The sequence below is a fragment of the Meles meles genome, chromosome 9 (assembly GCF_922984935.1).
Source record: "Meles meles chromosome 9, mMelMel3.1 paternal haplotype, whole genome shotgun sequence".
Taxonomy (NCBI): Eukaryota; Metazoa; Chordata; class Mammalia; order Carnivora; family Mustelidae; genus Meles; species Meles meles.
The window spans coordinates 59,025,287-59,050,243 of record NC_060074.1 but is presented as its reverse complement, the minus strand read 5'-3'; the positions used below and the strand labels follow the sequence as shown (position 1 = coordinate 59,050,243).

General features: G+C 35.3%; 1 protein-coding gene across 3 annotated transcripts in view; it reads right to left on the bottom strand.

Moving 5' to 3' along the window:
* Positions 1 to 24,957, bottom strand: part of PSMD14 (proteasome 26S subunit, non-ATPase 14) — a 103,454-nt gene that overhangs the window by 7,998 nt on the left and 70,499 nt on the right. For all 3 annotated transcript variants that reach the window (XM_046019753.1, XM_046019754.1, XM_046019755.1), the window contains exons 8-10: positions 17,917 to 18,024; positions 9,649 to 9,723; positions 6,370 to 6,495 (exon numbers count right to left, since the gene is read on the bottom strand). In XM_046019753.1, the coding sequence (XP_045875709.1) occupies positions 6,370 to 6,495; positions 9,649 to 9,723; positions 17,917 to 18,024 (309 nt within the window). The remainder of the gene's footprint in view (positions 1 to 6,369; positions 6,496 to 9,648; positions 9,724 to 17,916; positions 18,025 to 24,957) is intronic.

Here is a 24,957-nt window from a genome sequence, read left to right as displayed (position 1 = left end):
CTCCACAATCAGTGGAGAGTCTGCTTGAGATTCTCTCTCTCCTTCTCCCTCTGCCCCTCCATCCCTGTGTACTGTCTCTCCTCTCTTTCTCTCTCCCTAAAATAAATAAGTAAATCTTAAAAAAAAAAAAAAAAAAAAAAAAAGGGAAGGAATCTGGGTTCATGATGACTTCAAAGTTTCATACTGGCCTTGAGTTGCCAGAAACCGTCATTTCTTTTTTTTGAGATCTACACTTCTATCTTGTTGAAGCGGCTGCTACTTTGAGCTAACACAATCTTAGATATAAGTAACACCTGGTTAATGCAAAAACTGAAATAATGCAGGGTTTACATAAAGGATATCATTTCTCTGCTTTCCACCTTTGAGGTGAAAGTGTTAACAAAATATGTTGAGATAAGTAAGTGGGAGATAGACAGGTATCTTTTCTTTTCTTTTTAATTTTTATTCATTTGAGAGAGAGAGAGAAAGAGCAAAAGTGGAGGGCAGAGGGAGGAGAAGCCGACTTTCCACTGAGCAGGGAGCCCCACACGGGGCTTGATCCCAGGACCCCAGGATCACGACCTGAGCAGATAGCAGACAGAAGGGACTGAGCCACCCAGGTCCCCCAAGATAGGTATCTTTTAAAAGGAAAGGGAAAGTAACATAGGACCTTTTCATGTTGTTCTGTAATTTAATTTTTTATATAATAGCAGGTTGTTAATATTTCTCTAAGTCGGTACTTAAAGAATTTTTTTCTTCATAATAAACCCTTAAAAAAGAACATATTAGTTTTAAGAGTTATATGCATTTAAAATTGAAAGATGGCCTCAAAAATGTTGTCACTTTTACTTACCCACTACTGATACATTTTCCCAAATTGTTTTTTATATTTGAAAAGAAAAAAAGTTCTATTTATAATTTTAATTTTTTTCTTTGACCACTTAATAAGGTTGAACTTGTTTTTTCATGTTTATATGCCATTTGTCTTCAGTGAGTTTTCTAGCTTTTTGTCCCAATCATTATTTTTCAAAACTATTTTATAGGGATTCCTGGATATTATGCATCTTTTGGGTACTAGTCCTTTCTGTGTTACCAATACAAATATTTTCTCCCAGCTGACTCCTAATAAGCATTCCATAAATGTTAGTTATTATTTTTATTGCAGATAAACTTTACTGTCAAATTACGTAAACTTTAAAAATTCACTGATATTCTTTTTTTTTTTTTTTTTTTAAGATTCTATTTATTCATTTTACAGACAGAGATCACAAGTAGGCAGAGAGGTAGGCAGAGAGAGAGGAGGAAGCAGGCTCCCGAGAGCCCGATGCGGCGCTAGATCCCAGAACCCTGGGATCATGACCTGAGCCGAAGGCAGAGGCTTTAACCCACTGAGCCACCCAGGTGCCCAAAAATTCACTGATATTCTTACTAGCATTAAAGTAATTTTGGGGAAGCTTGATAGCGGCTTTACAATACTGAATCTTCCATGGAATCTATTCTAAATGCTTTTAGCATTATTCAAATAAAGTCATATACATTTATACACTTATTTCTTATGGTAATTCTTTTGTAATTCTGGATGCTGTGAATTGATTTGCCTATTATATATTTTTCATCTGGTTTCAGCCTATGTAACTGCTTGGTTACTACCTACATAATTCTCTGTTGTAAAAGTTCTAACAATTTTCTAGTTTAGTTGCTTAGATTTCTGTTTGACTACGAACATATCCTATCATACTTAAATAATGATAATCTGGCCTGGTTTTCCCAGTATTTACATATTATTTTGTTTTTCTTATCTTATTACACTAGCATATAACAACATTTTCCTACTTAAAATAGTTACTGTAGTAAACCAAATGTAGTCATATAATTACACGTTTTACATGTAAAAAATATATATTTATATATAAAAAATACACCTGAATTTTATTTATTTATTTTTTTTGGTTAAGGTTTTTAAAAAATTTAATTATTTGACAGAGAGAGAGAGCACAACCAGGGGGAGTAGCAGAGAGAGAGAGGGAGAAGCTTAGCAGGGAGCCTGATGCAGGGCTCAATCCCAGGATCCTCCAATCATGCCTTGAGCCAAAGGCAGACAGTTAACTGACTGAACCACCCAGGCACCCCATACCTTAATTTTCTTTCAGGTAACAGAGGAGGCACTATTTCTATCTGAAAGGTAAACTGTCAGATCTCAGATTTATAGGGCTACATGTGTGAAAACAAGACAAATTTTTATGTTTTTATGTTATTCTTAAAATACTCTTCTACAATTCATTTTTACTTCCACATTCACTTACAAATATCCATCAAATATTATCAATATTTTAAAATTTGACACATCTTAAACTGAATAAATTAGGAGATCTAGAATAACAAGAGTGTGGTGTTGTAGTTTAGTAATTAGAGAAATCAATGACTAGTGATCAAGCAGAATCTTTGTGTGGAATTCAGACTTGAAATAGAAAATTTGGGACAAAGGAATTTAATTATTTTCTAATCTTTCACTTTAGGAGCTAACTGGCACCTAACGGTAATTACCTTAGTTTAAAACACCAACCAATTAAAAAAGAATACTATGAAGAATTGGTAGTATGGGCCTTTCTTTTTATATTTTAAGTGTTACTAAAAACTCCACCACATTCTCTTTCAATCACAGAGGGAATTACATTCTCAAATTTGGACTCCTTCATATCACAGCTTACACATTGTTTTCATTTTATAACCAAACCTTACAAGTTTTTGAGTACTACAGAGATTTTTTAAAACTGTAAAATAGGAGAAACTTCTGTGGATGGGCAGCAGTAACCATAAATAGGTTATTTCCTGGCAGTGGTACCAATATGAATTTACTTAAACTTGCAATGTTACAGAGAAATGAAAACCATTCCTACAGTCTGTTGAATATTATTACTTAAATCACTAATGTATAAATGGTTAATAACTGTTTTGAGTATGACAAACTACTTCTTTCTCTTTAATATCACAACATGAAAACATAAACTAGAAAGATAAAAAAAAATTTTTTTTTCCCATATGATCTAGAATCAATGGGGATTTCCAGCTGGAACACCACATATAAATCAGGGCATGATCTTCAATGCCAGACCTAAATTCTGCTTGAATTTGGTTTGTATGGGCCCATCAACTTTTTTTTCAAAGCTAAACTCTCTCCAAAGACTTCTTGTTACATGTAGCAAATTTTATGTACTATCTCTTAGCTAATATTTACTTTGGTAAGGTGTGTGTGTGTGTGTGTGTGTGTGTGTGTGTGTGTGTGTGTTTTAAGATTTTAATTATTTATCAGACGCAGCGAGAGAAGGAACACAAGCAGGGAGAGTGGGAGAGGGAGAAGCAGGCTTCCCCCTGGAGCAGGAAGCCTGATGCAGGGCTTGATCCCCAGGATCCTGGGATCATGACCTGAGCAGAAGGCTGGTGCTTAATGAATGAGCCACCCAGGCGCCCCTTGGTAAGATGTGTTTAATGTAAAAAGAGAAATACTACTTTTTGGTGTGACAACCTAAATATCAATTTTAACTGCTTCCGAATCTTAAGCTCTAGCCCGTATCATTAAATTTTAGTCCTCTATTTCCACTGTTTGTTTAAAATACAACTCTATCTTCTTTCTTAACCCTCTAATTCTAAACTGGAAAATTGTAATGGTATTAACATACTTCTAGGCACCTATGCAGGAAACCCTGAATTCATCTTTGATTCCTCCTTCTTTCACTTCATCCATCCACTGGGTGCCATGTTTTGTCTACTGCTCTCTGTTCCCAATGCCACTGAAGTAAAGCTGATACCTAGTACCTTTTGTTTGGATAACAGCAAGCTCCTCCTAAACAGAATGTCCATTTCAAATCTCTTACAGCACCCTCTTTCTTTTATACTGGTGTCAAATTACATTTCTAGAGTCAGGTTCTGGGTATATCAATCTCTTGGTCAAAAGTAACTCTATCCTGATATTCCAAGCTCTGTTATTTGACTTCAATAACTTAAAAAAACAAACTATTCTCCCCATTCACTCTCATATATTATATACTCGAGCCAAACATAGTTTCCTAAAAGGTGTCTTTGCCTTTTCTGTCTCCTAGTCTTTGCTCATAATGTTTATTTTGCCTAGGGTAACATTTTTCTGTATGTCTAATCTTATTCAAGCATTAAGGTTTAGTTCAAATGTTGTTATTCTTTAAGACCGCATTCTGGGTCTCCCACAACTGAAAGCAAAAGCCTCTGAATCTCTACAGGACTTCACTATGGACTTCTCCAGGCCAGTTCTCTAACTTCTAACTTGTATACAGATGAGTATACAAATCTCCTGGAAATCTTGATCAACTGTCAATGCTCACTCGGTAGGCCAGAGAGTCTGCATTTCTAACAAGATCCCAGGTGTTACAGCTGGTCTGTGGACAAACTGAATACTAAGATGTTAAGGAACACACCAATTTTGGCCTACTACTCTGATCATTTGTGAGTTCTTTTTACTGCCTCTGTTTTCCTATAAATGAAGGAAGGGTCCCTATTTTCCACTGCAACTTGTACAGGAGACATTCAATAAATATTTGTAAATAAAACACTATAATTTGTATGTTTTACAAACTGCAGGTTTTCAATACATTAATGGATTGCAAGCTATATGTATGTATATATAATTGAAACAATAGAACTGAGTCAAATGACAAAAAAGCTATATCACATATAATAAAGGTAAGTATTATTTCATAAAACTTTTGTAGCAACTATATATACACACATATACAATTGCATGTTCTGGGTCAAAACGTAAAATCTATTCTTTATGTGGGCTTTTGGTCAAAATAGCTAGAAAACACATTAGGCTGAATCATGGCCCACCCCCACCCCCCCAATATGTTGAAATCCTAACCCTGGTTAGAGACTGGAGTTGTCACAAGCTAACTAAAGCCTGGGTGCGGTGGGTGGGGGTGAGGGGAATGTGTGCCTGGGTGGCTCAGTGGGTTAAGCCTCTGCCTTCGGGTAGGGTCATGATCTCAGGGTCCTGGGATCAAGCCCCACATGCTCAGTAGGGAGCCTGCTTCCCTCTCTCTCTCTGCCAAATAAATAAATAAAATCTTTAAAAAAAAAAAAAAAAAAAAGCAAGCAAGCAAGCAAGCAAGCAAGCAAGCCTGGGACTAAAGCATCTGGAAAAGGAAAGGAAAGATATTCCCCTGGAGGCTGCCAATACCTTGATTTTAGACTTTTAGCTTCCATAATCATGAGGGAATATATTTGTTTTAAAATACCCAGTTTAAAATAAATAAATAAAATAAAATACCCAGTTTAAGGTAGTTTGTTATGGCAGCCCTTGGAAACTAATACAACACAGAAGATACATTTTAAGTCATAGTTCAAGTATTTTTTTAATTGCAAAATTGTAAAAGAATATCAACTTATGAACAAAAATATTATGGCCACATATATTTTAGCATACAACAAGTATCTACAGGAGATTCCACAAAATATAACTTTTTAAACATCTTCATATAAAGTGATCTCCCCTAGTTATTCTTTTTTATATCATCCCATTTATTTCTTATAGCACCAAATCACAATATATTATTATATCGTGTTTCTGTTTACTTTGTTTCCCCTACCAGAAAATAAGTTCTGTGAAGACACGTCTTGTTTCTTACCATATCCCCAGTGCCTAGCATATAGCAGGTTTTCAATAGACACTTACTAAATGAAAAAAAGAAAAGTTCATAAACTAAACTATAGTAGAAGTATTAAATGCTGTTGTTATTATCCTACATCTCCTTGTTTCCCTTTCCCTTCCAAGAAAAAGACCCCTGGATAAAGAAGAAATCTTAAATGTAAAACTATTTTATATGGTCTACAACAGGGTTGCCAACTATAGCCCATGGGCCAAATCTAGCCAGCTGCCTGTTTTATTAAATAAAGTTGTATTGGGGCGCCTGGGTGGCTCTGTCGGTTAAGCAACTGCTTTTGGCTCAAGTCATGATCCCAGGATTCTGGGTTTGGGCTCCTCATCGGGCTCCCTGCTGAGCTCCCTCATCTAGGGAGCTACTGCCTTTCCCTCTGCCACCTCCCCTGCTTGTGCTCTCTTGTTCTCTGTCAAATAAATAAAAAAAAATCTTTAAAAAATTTTAAAAATAAAATAAAAAAAGATTGTACTGAAACACAGACTCATTCACCCCTTTCTGTGTTATGTGTGGCCACTTTTATACTATGACAGCAGAGCTGAGTAGCTGCCAACAGACTGGATGGTGCAAAGTCCAAAATATTTACTATCTGATCTATAAAACAGGCCATTCTATTTTTAACTATGTATATATTTATACCATGTTTGCCATCTAATCATACGTATTTCAAAGATTCTAAGAAATAAATGTTGGAAGTAATTTTCACCTTATTGTAATTCTTGGCTAATTCCAACATCTCTTTTACCACTGATTCATTGTGTTTACAGTGTTCACTGTAGTCCTGAAGTGTCAAACCTTCCATCCAACTCTTCTTATGCAAATTTAGCAACATCTAAAAAATATAAGGAAAAAGTAATTATTTTCTCATATTGAGGATATTCCCGTCATTTGTCTTGTGAAATAATTTCACAAAAAAAGTTCAGAATTAATGAAAGAATTTAAAATGTAATTTTATTAACTTAAACTTAAGTAAGAATTCTCCTAAATTTATATTAATATAACCTCAGGAGTACTCCAATGCCATGGCCTTTGTATTTGCTGTCCTTCTGCCTCAAAGGCAATTTTCCTTATCTTTGCATGGCTTACGTTTCTCATTTCCTTAGAGATAGATGCCTTTCCTCATCACACTACATTAAAAAGCCACCTCACACTACCTTAAACATCTGTCTTCCCTTATCTTGCATTATTATTTTTATAACTATCAACACTTGAAATTTTTGTTTTATTATTGCATTTCTCTCTCAAAAGAAAAATCAATGAGGTAGGATCTTTAACCTGTTGATTTCAAGATCACCAAGATCTAGATTCTAGAACAATATCTAATCTAATCATAGCAGGCATTCAATTAACATTTACTGAATGCACAAATGAATGAGCGACTGAACTACTACATTACACACAAGGTCTCTAAAAGTGCATATAGCCCAGCTTTCAAAGGCCATGCATGGTAAGGAGGTAATGTCCCATTCACTGAACTGACTTCAGCTAAATCCTTCTGAGCCTCAGTTTATATATCTATGAACTAAGATCTCATAACTAAGTTTCTTTTCAATTCTAACAGCCCATCCATAATTTTTAAAATGCAAACTTCCTTACTGTCAGAATGAAAAGTCACGAAACTGGGCAGGAAATCACAGATTTGTCCAGTCTACAATCAAAGCAGCAAACTAGGATCAGACCTTTTAGTGATCACGGAACTAAACACCTTAGTTCGTTGTTTCTTAAGCTAGAGTCCTCATTCTGAGTACATATTCCTCGAAGGTCCTAGGTTTTCAAGTTTAGAGTCCTAAGACAATTTATCCTAGTCTTGTTACTCTATAAATTTTTTTAGTTGAACTTAAAATTGAGTAACTTTTTAAAATGAATAATAAAATCTTTGTGGGGAAAAAAATGGTTGTTTTCTTTTACCATTAGGACCAGTCTGTCTTGTGAGATCCATGAGCCATGATCTGAAGATATAGCTGAAGTGTCGAGTTTAGAGATTCTACTTGCTTAGAGTTTCATAGTTATATATGGCACAGAGTTGGATCTTTCTTTCTTTCTTTTTTGATGCTAGAGAATAGGTACATGTCAAAAATCACCTATGAGACTTCTTAAGACACAAAGCTCCAAATTCCTCCAGTCCCATTCAAGGGCCCATGGGGACAATAGTAGTTTGCAAAAAAACCTGAAAAAATCCTGCACAAGTAACTCCAATTTCTTTGCTTCTCATCTTCTCCACTGAAAAATGTTCTAGAAAACACACCTTTGGGAAATTTTGGTGCAGCTGCAACTATTTATGTTATAAAACTACCTACAGTTAAGTGTTGAGAACTTGATTTTTCCTACTACTTCAAAAGCAAAGCTCCCACAGAGCATAAGGCTATCCCTACCATGCCTCAACAAGGATTCCACTGTGACCCTTGAGTATGTTTGAAGGGAAGTATATAAGTATATAGGTTGGTGAGATAAGAGTAAAGGCAGGACTTCTGGTACTATAAAAAGCTCTAAACTGAGCTACTAGGAGCATAAACATAACATTAATTAAATTATGTAGGTATTTATGTGTTTATCTTTTATGTCAAGGATAGTTGTAAGTTTTAGGGGCATCAAAAAGGTGGGAGAGTTTATGTAATCAGCTGGATATTTCCAAATAGTTGGGTGTCAGATATCCGACTGATAAAATATTTACATATGTGAATACATTCTTCAGTTTGCATCTGACTGGTGCCCTTTTTTAATGGCCTCTACCTATTCTATAAAAATTAAAATTAAGTGTTGAAAATATACTTCAAGCTATCAACTAAATCTACACAGCGCGTATAAACTTTGGGACATAGACAAGCAGCTGGAAGAAACTTTATGGCTCTGTGTTTCCCTTTGGGCCAGGGAAGAACTGGCCCCTGCAGTGCCTCAATCATCATCACACTCAAGCACACGGACCTTTAGGAGAGTTTACTGGTAGCTTTGACCTTTTAAAACAGTGGTTTATAAAACTTAACAAAACAAAACAGAATTCTTCTTTCAACGAAGTCTTACACAGCACCATCTTCCCCCACAGTATATAAATGACCTTAAAAATGGAGGTCATCTTGTTGAAAGAGGAGGCAATATGGACAGCCCAAGTTATCCCACTTCCCATTCACCTCATGCATTAGAATTCCCTTCTAATGCACCTTTGTGAGGAACAGTTTTGATCAGTTAAGTAAGGTCTTATTTACTTCTGATTATTTACCATGTCTGGACTTGAGAGTCACACAGAAACCAAAACTTACTGGCTACCAATAGTACTCAGGGTTCTTAAAAATTATTTTAAGTCTTCTTCAGGGAGAAATACAAGAAGCTAATTTGGAAGATGACTAATTGCAATGGTAAAGAAAAAAAAAGCAGTTCAGATTATAATTTCAAAAAGCAATAACAGGCAAAATGAAATATTTGGTATTGGTTGAAATAATCCTAAAATAGTAGAAACAAAAGAATGTTAAGCCACGAAGATGCTAGGTAATTTTTAAGGTAACCAAATTTAAAAATTGGCTAGTATAAAAAAGGGTAAGAATCTAGCTTTAAATATATGCAAACCCATTTCCCTTTAGATTTTTCATTCACCCTATATAAACAGGGTATTTTTTAAGTACTACACAATTATAATCTAATTTATTCCTTTCAAATTTGAAAAAAGTTTCAAAAGGTCGTTTTATTGGAAAAAGATAATCAGAAAAATCACAGAATGAGGAAATTCTTGTAATTAATCATAAAATCAAACCGAAGTGTTTGTTTCCTGCTTCTTTTCTTGTTTTAGCACCTACTAATAAGGTAAAATGTCTTTCTATATGTCCGATAAAATATTCCTTTATTTTATATCCCTGCAATTCATCAGGAATGAAAAAATATTTGAACACGTCAATGAACAAGGTCAACCATTCAAACTGAAACATACTAGATAATAATTTAAATGGTCTGAAAAAGATTTTTTTTCCCTCTCTCTAAGTTAAAAATTTTAACTTACCTTCTGTTCCAGTTCATTTTTCCGATAGTTAATTGTAATGGAGTAATAGTGTCTGTTCAGTCCATGAATTAACGCCTAAATAGATAAAGGGTTAAAGGACAAATTAATGTTTTGTATGTAAAAAAATAAGTTTGAAACTGCCAACATATCCTACAGACATCTTTACTGACTTCTATAAAAAGTCTTTAACTTAAATAAAAATTAAATGAAAAAATATTTTTTCTCAGCTATAAGTTTAGAAGTGAGGTTTAGAGGTACAGGTCATACATTCTTCAAAATATCATACACAGCAGCACAAATTCAACAGTTTCAGTGGCCCTGCTCAGAGTCAGAGACAGGGTCTGACTCCATCATAATCTAAATTATACATTAATTAATCATAGTTTATAAATAACACACAATTAGTAAGTCTGATTTTATGATATCTAGGGGACTCTGTTATTTCAAAAATCTAAAATTTAGTCATAATAATACACTTGTTTTTTTACCCATGACATTAATCTGGGGTTTCCCTTTTTGTTAATTCAGTTCTAATAGAGTCAAACAATGGGTATCCACACATGTTTCCAAATTAACAAAGTGGAGTTTGTTCTTTACTGGGTCTATTTATATTTACCTCATGATCTTACCCAGTGACAGGAAATCTTACTAAGCCAGATTTTTTTCCACTGCACTTGACTTCTCTAAGACAAACAGGCAGATCATAATAAAAATGTATGTTAATGACATGGCTTTACTAAGAAACGATAACACTGCCTGTGATGTAATCCATTCACAACTGTTCAAATATTTAACTCTAGCAACAGATGTTCAAATGGGGCTCAGAATGGTATGCTGGGGGAATCCTCTATCAGCCTGGTAAGACATGAACTTGGACTTATTTTCAACAAGTATAAAAACAAAAGGGATTTTAGGGTTAGCTCAAATATAAAGATTAAAGCTAACCAAAACCACCACTGCACTCTTTAATTACTAGATTTGTACAGTGAAGGCATTAAGGTGTTGAGGTAGAAGAAGGCCTAGAAAGGAAATATTTAGTGAGTACCCAGCATCTGCTTTTCACATTAGGTCTTCTAATCTTCCTAACAACCCAGTAAGACTGGTTCCATTTGTGTTTTGACAGATGAAGAAAGTGTGACACAAATCTTAATTTGTCCCAGTTTTATAGCAAAGCGAAGGTGGGATTTCTGACTCCAAAGCCCATGTTTTTCCTACCATAGTATGGCACAACGTGTCTTAGGAAATTCTTGGATTAAGTCTTTATAATTTAAAGGGTTAGGATAAAAACAAAGCATGGCCAGTTTTATTTTATTTTTTTATTTTACTTTTTTAAACATTTTATTTATTTATTTGACACAGAGAAAGAGAGAGACAGCGAAAGAGGAAATACAAGCAGGGGGAGTGGCAGAGGGAGAAGCAGGATTCCCGCGAGCAGGGAACGGGACTCAGTCCCAGTATCCTGGTATCATGGCCCAAGCCACAGGCAGATGCTTAATGACTGAGCCACCCGGGCACACCAGATTGGGAGGGAGACAAACCATAAATGACTCTTAATCTCACAAAACAAACTGGCAGTTGCTGGGGGGAGATGGGGTTGGGAGAGGGGGAGGGGGTTATGGACATTGGGGAGGGTATGTGCTATGGTGAGTGCTGTGAAGTGTGTGAACCTGGTGATTCACAGACCTGTACCCCTGGGGATAAAAATACATCATATGTTTATTTAAAAAAAAAAAAAAAAAAAAAAGAAAGGATGAATACCCAACTTTCATAGCAACATGGACGGAACTGGAAGTTCCGTGAGTGAAATAAGTCAAGCAGAGAGAGTCAAGTATCATATGGTTTCACTTATTTGTGGAGCATAACAAATGACATGGAGGACATTGGGAGATGGAGAGGAGAAGGAAGTTGAGGGAAATTGGAAGGGGAAGCGAACCATAAGAGACTATGGACTCTGAAAAACAACCTGAGGGTTTTGAAGGGGCGGGGGTGGGAGGTTGGAGGAACCAGGTGGTGGGTAATAGGGAGGGCACGTATTGCATGGAGCACTGGGTGTTGTGCAAAAACAATGAATACTGTTACGCTGAAAAAATAAATAAATAAATTTAAAAATATATATATATATATATATAAAAATGACACTAGCAAAAAACCACTCCACCAAGTACTAAAACATTTTAGATATGTACTATAACAATCCATTCTTATCCTAACATCTGCTATAATAAAATGGTTGACATACAAAATTAAAGTACTAAGTGTATTTATTAAATCCTTATTCATCTCAATAATCAACAAGAGTAGTGAATTAAATTTCAGTGCTCAGAAATGCCTGTGCTGTGCACATCAACAAACAGAATTAATCAGGGCCTTCCTTAGTATGTACTCATATTTATGTAAATTAGGAAGTGTATCCCATGGATTGAAGAATTAGAAGAAGATACCTAGTCTTCCCAGTGGATAAAGCCTGACTGGAGAGTGGAACTTATGCTAGGTTTCAGTTCCAAATTGCCCCCTCATTGAAGCACCATTGTGCAATGCCCTGACTATATAATTCTACGAAGCAGCCATAAAGCTGGTAACAGCTATGGCCAATAAATAAAGAAACTGGCCAGCTTGGGGCACCTGGGTGGCTCAGTCACTAAGCGTCTCCCTTCGGCTCAAGTCACGGTCCCAGGGTCCTGGGATTGAGCCCCACACTGGTCCCTGCTCAGTGGGAAGCCTGTTTCTCCCTCTCCCACTGCTTGTATTCCCTCTCTTGCTGTCTTTCTCTCTGTCAAATGAATAAATAAAATCTTAAAAAAAAAAAAAAAAGAAATCAGCTAGTGGGCCCACAGTCCACGTTTTAGAGATTAACTATCCTGCTAAAATATAGAGTTTGGTATTTGAAGGCACTACTTACTTGATTTTTAATGACATTATTTAGACAAAATCAGTAAAACTAACAGGCAGCATGAAAGATTAGAAAATAAAATGATTAAAAAATACGTAAGTTTAAATAAAAGGATATCCTCAAGCACTCTTTCAATTTCACTTACTCATGGGCTGTGTACCCCCAGTACACTCCAAATCACTACTGGCCATATACAATCCTCCTTTCACATGAGCCCCCAAAAAACACAGCCTCAGTGAATAATAAATTCTCTCAAATTAACCAATTTCATCAACAGGTTGAGGCAGCATATGCTAAACAGAAGATTAGATTTATCAAGATGGAGAACCAACCTTTTGGAGGGGTCAAATTGCAAATTACACAGAATATACTAGCAAATGCCATAGTATGTCAAGCAGATAAAGGAGACAGACAGCTAGGAAATTTCTTAAAACATCATTACTTAACTTCTTAATTTACAATTAACAAACATTATGACGGACTTAGGAAAATTTAGGCAATTCTTCATTAAAACAGGATACATTCCCCACACTCATTCACTAATTGGCTATTTAAAATCTTCAAGAGTTTCTCATAGGAGCATTCTTATAGCCTGATCTATTCTATAATATTATATACTGTGGGCTAAATATGCTTTCAGTGGTTGATCCAGGAAACTAGTCACTTTCTACAGCACTATTTCTAGGACAATACCTTTTGAATTTACTAACAGCAGGGAGTTTATTTATTTGCCTCTTGTATATCCTGACCCTTGTTTTCTTTGTCAAACTTTGTCAACCTTTCAGGAAGGAAGTTCGGCCTAGGTTGGTACTTATTACCAGTCTAAGGGGCTATCTATTCTAGATAAAGAATGGTTTAGAGGACCACAGACAAAGGGGAGTTTTGAGATCCTGTTGATTAACTTCCTGATTATTTCCATGCTGCTTTAGTTAATCTTTAGAGTAGAGCTTCATAATTTTGTTAGTATGACAAATTCAAAACAAATAATCATTACAGTGAAATCAACTTCAAAATCAATCATCATTTGAATTTATTCATATTTCTGAATTTGTTCATTCATGTGATTTATTAAACTTAAGCACAAATATCTTTGGGAGACTAGATACCTAATCGCAAAGAATGTTCAAGACTGTCTAAACCACTACAGGATAAATAATAGCAAGAAGGGGGGGCTCCTGGGTGGCTCGGTGGGTTAAGCCTCTGCCTTCAGCTCAGGTCATGGTCTCAGGGTCCTGGGATCGAGCCCTACTTCGGGCTCCCTGCTCAGCGGTGAACCTGCTTCCCCTCTCTCTCTCTGCCTGCCTCTCTGCCTGCTTGTGATCTCTGTCTGTCAAATAGATAAATAAAATCTTTAAAAAAATAATAATAATAGCAAGAAGGGAAAGTAATAAACTTAGAACTGTAGTGATATATGAGCAAAGGCGGTAGAAACTATGGGATAAAGATATAAGCAGTTTATGAGAGGCAACCAGCTACGAGGTTGGAATGAATTGTGTAAGACGGTATTTTATGTAAAGGGATTTTTGACAACAGATCCTAAAATAAGATCCTTTACTTAAATGGCTCCCTATATATGCCTGTGTCAAATAACTACAAACAACTAAAACTTTACCCTCATCATACTTCACTGACACTGCCCAGACTATTGAGAAGAGATTTAAGTTATTTTTTAAAAATTTTATTTATCTATTTGACAGAGAAAGACACAGCAAGGGAACACAAGCAGGGGGAGTGGGAGTGGGAGAAGCAGACTCCCCATGGAGCAGGGAGCCCGACACGGGGCTGGATTCCAGGACCTGGAATCATGATCTGAGCTGAAGGCAGAGGCTTTAATCCACTGAGCCACCCAGGTGCCCTGAGATTTAAGTTATATCTCTATATACCCACTGCTATGGAAAAGCAGGCATATTATAAAATACACAGCTTACAAACTATACAATAATAATAACCCTTGCAGAGGTTCTTGATCGATCAAAAAAGTTCCATGCTCTTAAAAAAGGAGTGTTTATTTAGATCCAGAGGTAGGTTTGTCTTTTTTTTTTTTAAGATTTTATTTATTTATTAGAGAGAGAGAGAGAGAGCACGCGCACAGGCAGACAGAGTTGCAGGCAGAGGGTGAAGCAGGCTCCCTGCTGAGCAAGGAGCCCGATGTGGGACTCGATCCCAGGACGCTGGGATCATGACCTGAGCCGAAGGCAGTCGCTTAACCAACTGAGCCACCCAGGCGTCCCGGTAGGTTTGTTTGTCTTAAATTATTTTACACTGATAACGTGAAAATGTGGAGCTAAATAATATCAATTACATCATATTTTTAAATGAATGGAGTTTTCCTTATGTAAATATAATAACTCTGAAAAGAAACAAAATGTGTTTTATTGTTCCCTCAAGAGTGGAGAACTGGATTGCAAAAGGTAAAAAGAGAAGAGAGTTTCTGTTAAATACCTTTTTGTAACTTGTGAATTTTGAACTGATAAATATATACCTCTGCTAAAATTAATTATTTAATTAAGTTCCAAGTACAGTATAACGAACCAGGAGTCCACGTTATGATGCCAGTTCCTACGTTAACTCCCTACAAAGTTCCCTCACCTACAAAATGACACAATGGTTCCTTCCAGAGCAACTGTTTTATAACTTTCAGTAACTACTGAAAATGATGCTTTTCAAATAGCTTAATTCTGTTAGACAATGCAATTGTAAGCAGGACTACACTTAGAGGCTCACGGGCCTTGCACAATGTATCTGTGCATCAATAGTTACAAAATTTCCATGCAGTTGACAACCCAATCTTCACTTATACTATTGCTCCTAAGGATCTGAAATGCTTTGAACACTTTTTTAAGTGGAATAGTTTAACATGTTTAAAATTACTAAAATAAATGCTTGTTAACCCATTTGACAATAATGGTAAATGTTCCAAGTACAAAATAATACAAAGTCTCATACATTAAAACAAAAGCCTAGAATGTAAGCATCATACATCTGCCTCCCTATCAGGATTATTAATGGCTTCCCTTATTTAAAACATGAAAGTTTAAAAAACAAAAAAAAAAAAAAAAAACAAAAAAAAAACCATGAAAGTTAAGATAAACTTTGTCTGTTCGTTTTTTTCTTACAGATATTTCCAACATTGTTTTAGTGCTTTAAAAATAACATTTTCTGTAAGTAATGTATGTTTCATTGTGGAAAGTTTTAAGAAATATGGAAAAGGAAAAACAAGAAAAAAATTCCATTACCACCAAAGGTAGTAATCATTAACATCTTTGTACAGATAAATAGGCACAGTTTATAAAATACGTATTTGCAAAGAGGAGAACTTGTAAATCCTATTTTATAATCTTTTTCTTAACACATTTTAAACTTTCCTCAATTTACTAAACAGTAGTCTACAATATAAGCATAATTTCCCCCACTACAATAAGTATAGTAGTAAAAAATCAGTGTTAGAAAAGCATTAGTCGCCATCAGCATAAGTGCTGATAGTTGCTGTCAAGTTTCTATCCCTACTACTAGAAAGTTGGTTTAGGTGCAATGCCCCTCTTAACACGAACTAATTTTCCTTCAAAATTAAACCCCTTTGGAAAGGCTTCTGATCCCTGAGTCAAAGATTCCACTAACATATGTCAAAATTCTACTATAAATATTACCAGTCACTTCAGGTTCTTCTGGGTTGCTTTCTTTCTAGCTTATCTTAGAAAACTAAGAAATAGTTTTAAAGTGTGGCTTTGTTCTGTTACTTGTTGGCTTGGTCCTATTTAAGTGGTTTAGTAATGAACTGTCTTAAAAGTGTAAAGCACCCAGATAGATGTCATTCGGATGGGTGCTATAAAAAGTGTGAAATAAATGTATTTACGGATTTTAATTAGAAGGCAAACAAACTAAAATGAAAGGAAAAACAATGATGCTGTAGCCATTATACACCCAGGTCCTTTTAACTTGGGTTTGGAACTTGCTTTCAAGGTCCACCTTAAGTTATGAACTATAAGGTAGGACTAAAAACACAAACTGGACTACTGTAGGAAAAAGAACAAATTTTAATACTGATTTTACTCAATTTATAAAGTTAAAAAGCAGGTTTTACACTTAAAAGATGAAATCATCAACAGGTGGCTGTTCACTTGCAATTAGTAAAAACTTCTGGCAGAAATATACTACGTAGTAATCACAATGACCTTGGATTGTGAGATGCTACTTAACCTTTGGCAAAAAAAAAATAATGAAGCAGTATGATACTATGGGGGTTTATAAGAAAGGTCATTATCACAGGCTAAACATATATTCTCCTGGAACATACAAGCATGGGCTTGTCTGTACCCAATCAAAACACTGGTAGCTTATTTCATACTCATTAAACTTTGCAGTTTTCCCTGACTTGTAAAACAATTTTATTCAAAAGCAACACACCTCAATCCTTTGAAACAAAAGGTTTCACTCTGATGAAGATTTCAAATGAGTGACTGCTGCAAAAGTAAGTGTCTAAAGGTGTAAAGTTATCGGAGTGTGTCCCAGGCTTAACCATGGTTAACTGTCAAAGCCACAACTCCCCAAAGACAATCATATGACAGAGCCAGGTTTCAGAAGGCGAGAAGCAATAGCTACTATAATGTCTTTGTCCTATGTGTTCTATTTAACCAAACATGGTATTTCTGTCCATTTAATTAATCTTCAGAGAAGCAATTAACTATAGAGACACAGGTTGTGGTGCATTTAAAAACACATTTAAAATAATCTTTGCAGACAATGAAGATTTGTGTAAAAACAATGAGACATGTGAATGATACAAAAAAAAACCCATTAATCACTCGGGAGGGTATTAAACTCTTGCATTAACTGTAATAATGGCAGCTGACATTAGAACACGTTATAAATGAATCAAAAGTAACAATACAGATATGTGTTGTAGGATTTATTTTAAATGTGGAGAGTAAACCAAAAAAAGGCAGAAAGTTTTCAGTACCATTTAAAAGGAAATGTTTCTGTCTCTTACAGTGTAAAAATTATCCCATTTGTAATGCTGAGAAATGTCCACTAACCAATCAATAATGATAACCCTAATGCACTCTACCCAAAACTTGTATCAGCCCTTTACTACAGTGTTAACCATACAAAGCCATAAGGTACTCTCAAGATAAAGACTCTACTATGCTCCCCAAAAGAGTATCCTCAAACTATGTTAGGTAAGTTTAAAGACTCCACTAAAAACGAACTCATAAATGAGCAAACCTAATTTCTGCAAGTGTTTCCATAATCTTCTTCTCAAGCACAAGAAAAATTAACTGCAAACAAATTAAAATGCTAAGTATTAGATCTTAAAATGACCATTTATAATAGGCTTTTAAAATTAAAAGTTTCAACACATTATCAAATACAGGCATTACCTGGATAGATGGCTTGTTTAAATGACCCAGATTTGAGGTTGTTTGTCTTGGTTCATGTCCTAAGACCATCATATTAGCATTGATCAATCTGAAGGCATCAATAACAACCTGTAAAAATAAGGTGTCAGGTCAATTCTTTTTAAAAAGCAAGTGATGATGCCAAGCAACAGTGGACAGGCATGATCAACTTGCATCTGTTTCTGGCCTATTTCCAGAAAATCATTTAATTATAATATTAATAAAAAAGAACCTCCTGCTGACTGTGCCATCAGCACACCACCCTCTATCTTGTAATGTAAGGTGACACCAATTATTGCAATTTTCATGAAGCAGTAAAGAAAAATATTAACTTTGCATCTTTATTATTGAAATACATCATTATTAAACTTACGCAGCAAACAGCCTCCATTGGTGTGCATATGTTTGTCACCTAAATTTTACCTAATCAAAATGAATGACAAAGAGAAACTAAAACTGAAAGTGAGCACAAGCTAAGGGACCACATGTAAAGCCCAGCCCTGTCACATCAATTATACTCCCACAGTACTTGAAATGACAACAAAATTACAGCCAGCAAGGCACTTGCTCCTGTATTCTCTTCTAGTCAGATACCTTTTACTTCTTGTGACTATAAAAGACTTTATACCTTGTCTGATGGCCTTAAATAGCCAAGCCAGTGTCAAGAATTGGAGGCAAACACAAGAAAACCAAGGTCATCTGTGATTTAGGCCACGAACACAGTACAGACTGAGATGGCCATGAGTTCAGAGTAAAGACGTAACGATAGGTAACATCTTTTTCTAAGTGTATTCAATTTCTGTATAAAAAGAGTTCAAACTTACATAATACACTATCATCTGTTAGCTCTTATATATTAAGATATTTAACAAGAATCACATATTATCTGAACACTTTATTCTGTTCATTATCATGGATTTGAAAGAACTCGTTAAAGCTTTTAAATGTGAAGTTTTATGTAAAGCGCTGGGACTTTAAGACAGATGCTTCTTTCCGGGAATTTAAATCAATTACCTAGAGAATAAACTCAATACTTCTGTCACATAAAAAAATCTTAAAGCAGGATAATACATTTTTCTAGATTTGCCTTAAAAGTGCTTTAACTGAGATTAACATTATAAAAGTTATCATCAACTAGACTGTTTCCTGTTTTCATATAGTTTGAGAACAGCTGAGCAAGTAGTTGAGTAAGAGGAGAAAAGCAAATTTATTTTCAAGTTAAGCCAAATTAAATCTAATCAAGTCTGAAAAGTATGTTTGTAGGAAGTATGTATACATGCTGTATACTAAAGAACAAGATCTAAAGAAAGAAAAAGTCACACTTTCTAGAAAGCTACCACAGAGAGTCAACAAATCGTACAAAGGGAACAAACAGACCAAAAAGCATTACAAGTGTCCACTCTGGCAGGCCAACAAGAACAACCACAAAAATCAACTATGAGATTTTGCTTTTATTTCTAACAGTTTGAATTTCCCCAGAGTCCTCTTGCCTCAAAATAAAATCAAGTATTCCCAGAACATACATGATTTAATAGTTTGTGAAAACTCCTTTTTCTTTCTATATAACTGTAATTCAGACTTAACTTTAACATTTATATATAAATAAATATGGCCTGGGTTTATACTTCCTGCTTTTACTTATATTTTTGTCATTTGATTTTTAAAAAAATAATAAAAATAGGTACTAATATTAGACATGCTTTAATCAGATATTATCACAGTTTCTAAAAAAAGATTTTATTTATTTATTTGACAGACAGAGATCACAAGTAGGCAGAGAGGCAGGCAGAGAGCGAGAGGGGGAGGCAGGCTCCCCACTGAGCAGAGTGTCCGAAGCAGGGCTCAATCCCAGGACCCTGAGATCATGACCTGAGCCGAAGGCAGAGGCTTAAGCCACTGAGCTACCCAGGCGCCCCAGATATTATCATAATTTCAAACACTTGCTTAAAAATATAGAAGTAAAATTTTCTACTAAAAAGCACTTAAATTAAAATGTAAAAAATAAATATATAAAATGTAAGCAAAAGATCTTTTTTAAGATTTTTATTTATTCATTTAACAGAGAGAAACAGTGAGAACGGGAACATAAGGAGAGGGAGAAGCAGGCTTCCTGCTGAGCAGGGAGCCCAATGTGGGGCTCAATCCCAGAACCCTGGGATCATGACCTGAGCTGAAGGCAGCCGCTGCTTAACGACTGAGCCACCCAGGGACCCCAGAAGTGACCATTTTAATAGATGTACTTGAATAAATTTAACTGCCACTTAAGATTAAGATTAAGAACTGCCACCATTTAAGGACTGTGGTCAATTTAACAGCCAAGCATTGTTTTAGCCCAATTGTTCTTAGAACACTTCGATTCCATTTTAAGATTTCAGTAAAATCATTTGCAGGAAAAAAACCAATCCTACAAAACTACAAAAATTCCATCACATATCACAACAAAATGCCTATATATTGTTTTATACCGAACACTTTCAAATGAAAACAGCAGGCAGCTATTTTACATGCAAAAATCTCCATAATATTTCTCTGGAATATTATAAGCAGGCGTGAAACTTCATAAAAAGGAAATGAAAATACCAGCTAAGTAGGTATTATGATCAGTCAGAAACAAATCTAAAACAAAAAAATTAAACTCTATTAAAAAAATGAGAAAAAGTCTAAAAATATACTACTCAAATAATAAATGATTGCCTATGTGAAATGACATGCTTAGATCTATGACAATTCCTGAATAGCAATATGATAGCCAATAGGAAAGAATACTTTAACTACACCAAGATTAAAGGAATTTGCTGCCATTGCTATAGCAACTGTCTTAAGGAAACTAACATGTTCAACAACCTGCAGACCAAAATTAGATTTAGTACGCAATAAAAATATAAATATGGCAATATAGTCTACATTTTAATCTGTACAATTTTATAATTGCCTTTTGCACTGTGAGAATAAGTGGGTTCCTCCTTTAGAGCAACCTATCAAAATAGACTCATTAATGTCCAGTGCACTAATGAGCAATGGGTGAAGAAGGTGTTAATTATGCCACAGTAAGATTCAAGAAAAAGCCCTGGTGAGTACTTGGAGGTGTGTATAAGCTGAAGGCGTTTCTCCATGTTTATGTATTTACAGCATGATGCAACAGAATGACAGCAAAGTGGTCACTCCATGGATCAGAAAGGAAATCTTAGATACAATATACTGCAAAAAGAACTCCCAAAGATTAATTAAGGTATGGGGAAGGGAACAGGGGCAAGAATCCACTTTTGGAGCTACATGAATCTTCTGAACAGTTTGTTTTGAAGTATACATACATTAAACTAGTCCAGTTTACAGCATATAAATCCAAACAGTAATGTAGCCAAAAACTTTGCACAAAACTACCTCATTAATATGTAATAACAAAAACTTTCAAATGAAAGTATAAAGATTATTTTCAGGAATGTGATGCTAGACTTTTATAATTCCTTTCCATGCTGAAGTCCTATCTACCAGACTGAATCTCTATCCACCAGCCTGACCATTTAATTTTTTCTGGTACAAGTGCCTTGAGACTTTTCAGAGGTCACTGCAACAGTAGACAGCTTATAACAAAACCATTAGCAGTTTGGCTAGCTTAGGGAAACCTCTTACTTTCCTTTTTGTTTATTATCACTGCATGAATCTGCAGCATATGATAGTTTATAATTTCTCAGGCTTGTTAAATTCATGTTAAAGGTCTGTTTTCTTGTTGAATAAATTTTGTTCATATAATGCTGCCTATTTCATACACTCAGTCTTTAATAGCACCTTTGGTCTATGCGCAACTCACAGATCAAAACAGAGGACTAAAATAGGGGTTGATGATGCTATTTACATGTGTGATTCCTGCTGTCTTCTTGTTAGTAGCTTTAATATAATAGAAGACCTTGTCTGTTTTGTAATTAACACATCTTTACTGGAGAGATATTTGGAAGTGATTGCTGTGAATATACTGGTTAGTAAAATAAACACAATCACACACCACTTTCTGTTATCAGACAAATTTGTGAATTGTACACATTATACTCCAGATCAACAAACTGTGATATAACAGCCAAGTAGAAGACACATATTTATATAACCCTTTATTTTTCTGAAAATATGTATTCACTCTGACCTTGCAAATATAATTAGCTTGTGGGATGTGCAGATTTCAGTACCATGGTTGCTTTACTAATTGCAACTCTTGGAAATAGATACTAAATATTTGGAAGCTGCCAATACAAAATAAAAACTGCATCTTTTTTGTACATCTGTCTTAGCTTATAAAAGCAAAATAGTTTTAAAAACAATACTGTGCTCCCTATTTATTCCAAGTACACCCAAGGGTCAATAACCTATCATTTCATTTTAATATCGAATCTGGTTTAGGACTCAAAACTGTAATTATTTTCAAATTCTGTCTAATCCATAATTTTTTGGCTTCTTTCATGAGTATAGTACAGCTTACCCAATATGCTATTTATTTTCAAATTCATATTTTCCTATCAACTGCTAGGTCACTGAGAGACTAGACTAAGTTTCTAAAGCATCAATCCATGTTTCCCAATTTTTCCATTCAAAGGAGGCTATACTGTAACGCTCTTAAAATTAATACAAAGATATCAGAAAGAAAAACGCATAAACACTTTTGGCAGTAGTTACCATAATTATAATCTCTCCATCTCTGTCTCTGTCTCTGTCTCATAACAGTAGCTGCCTCAGGCATTTCCAATTGCACTTATATTGAAGTCAATGACTATGGAAAGTGCTTATAAATAAAATGAACTGAATTTTTTTTTAACAAAGCTTGAAAGAAAAATTTTAAGACCTAAAAATCAATGTCATATATCAAAAAAAAAAGAAAAAAGTTGTAATTCAGTTACCAGTTATTACATATTTAAAAACATAAAGTCTCCAAATGACTATAAAAAATGCTAGGTGTAAAAGAAAAGCAGCACTCCCTATCAAATACCCTTTATCACCTAGAAATGACCTATTATCAACTGCTTAGGTTGTTTCTAGATTCTTTAAAAATTAAGGGTGCATTTGACCTGGGAAGTACTGCGAGGGTTTGTGACCCTTTCGTTACTTCTGCTGCCATGCACTGCCAAGCATCTATAAGAGAAAAACATCTTCTGTCTCTTGTAAGCCCACAGCATAAAAAATTCAAAGAAATCTTACTTTTTATGCCATTTCCAATGAAAAGCACTAAGAACTAAAACTGACTCATGCCAAATGCATATCACTGAATTGCTGTGATTTCTTAGTCTCAAGTTTGCAACACGGAAATTATTTATAAAATGTCAATTTTAGCTCTGGAAAAGAAATTCCTATGTGTATGTACATTTTCTTTCTTCATCCTTGGAGAACTGCTTACTGTAGCTAGAGATCTGTAGTACAACTTCAATATACTGGGAGAGAAGGGGGATGGGGTGTAACTAGCATAATTTACTTTTTTTTGACAAGTGAAGACATGCATCAAAATTCAAACAGTAAAGCCACAAGTTCTGAACATGTATGCCTTAATGAAAACAAATGGATCTTAAGAAACTAGTATGGCAAAAGGTAATTAGACATTTTTAGATTTATAAAACTTTATAAAAAGAATATAGTTAAATCATAAAGTTCAGAAATTTTTAGGGTATGCACTTAGTCAGTCTGGTATAGCTACTTAAATGCTTGAGCCACTGGAGTCACAATCCTGCCCAAGTTACAATTCTGGTTCTACCACTGGCTAGCTCAGCAATTGGGATAAGTTATTTACGCTCTCAACGTCTCCATTTGCTCATGAACAACACCTCACAGAGCTGGTGATAAGATTAAATAAAATACACGTATACCTGCCACTGTAGTTCTTAGTGTTACTAACTTCGGCAGTCACAGAGCTGACCGCCTCAGACCTCCGTTCAACAGAAGCTGCTGCAGAGAGAGCATAGCTGACTCACACTTACACATGCTACACCTTTGAATCTTCTGGGAGTTCACCCCAGGTCATGTTTCCCTCGGGCTACTCCCAGCCAATGACAAAGTGGGGGTACTAGAAACTAGGCATTCCTTCCAAAGAGAAAGAATTCCTCTAAAGGGCAACTCATCAGTCTGGCTGAAACCTTCTCAGAAACATGCTGTATAGCCTGATTCAGTTCCTACCTTCCCAATTCCACCCAATTCCCAATTCTACCTTCCCTTTCTTCTTCCACAGGGTGACACCTGTACTGCTGTCTCCTGTGTCTATCACAGGTATTTACCCAAATAAATCTCTTGCATAGCTAATCCCATTTGAAACCTCCTTCTTGGAGCATCCCAATTGACCTAGTCAACAGAGCAGAGTTCTGTTAGTACAACAGAGTGCTAAAGGTAGAAAAGAGCTACTCCCAAAACTACATCAGAATTATAAATGTGGCATCCACAGACACTTGACATAGGAAAAACATCAATAGAAAATTAGGGAGGGGGCATCTGGCTGGCTCAGTCGAAAGACCATGCAACTCTTGATCATGGGATCGTGAGTTCAAGCCCCACACTGGGGATAGAGATTACTTAAAGAAAAAAATTTTTTTAAAGAAAATATTTTAAAAAGGAAAGAAAATTAGGGAGAAACATTTAAAGACATCTATTTCCTTAGAAAAATTCCTAATTAAAGTTTTTTTTTAGGGGCACCTCGGTGGCTCAGATGGTTAAGCATCTGCCTTTGGCTTAGGTCATGATCTCCAGGTCCTAGGATCAAGCCCTGAGTCGGGCTCCCGGCTCAGTGGAGATCTGTTTCTCCCTCTCCCCCTGCTCGAGCACTCTCCCGCTCCCACATAAATAAATCTTAAAAAAAAAAAAAATAAAAAAAAAATAAAATTTTTTTTAAAGTATATAGCTATACCAAATATTATTATCTTTTAAAAAGTCACAATATCCCTAGAATCTTGACACTCCCGCATAACATATATTTCTAGACCATGACAAATACACACTAAACTTAAAAACTGAACTAGACTATTTATGAGCTACAAGAGACTATCACCTCTAAGTCACTGG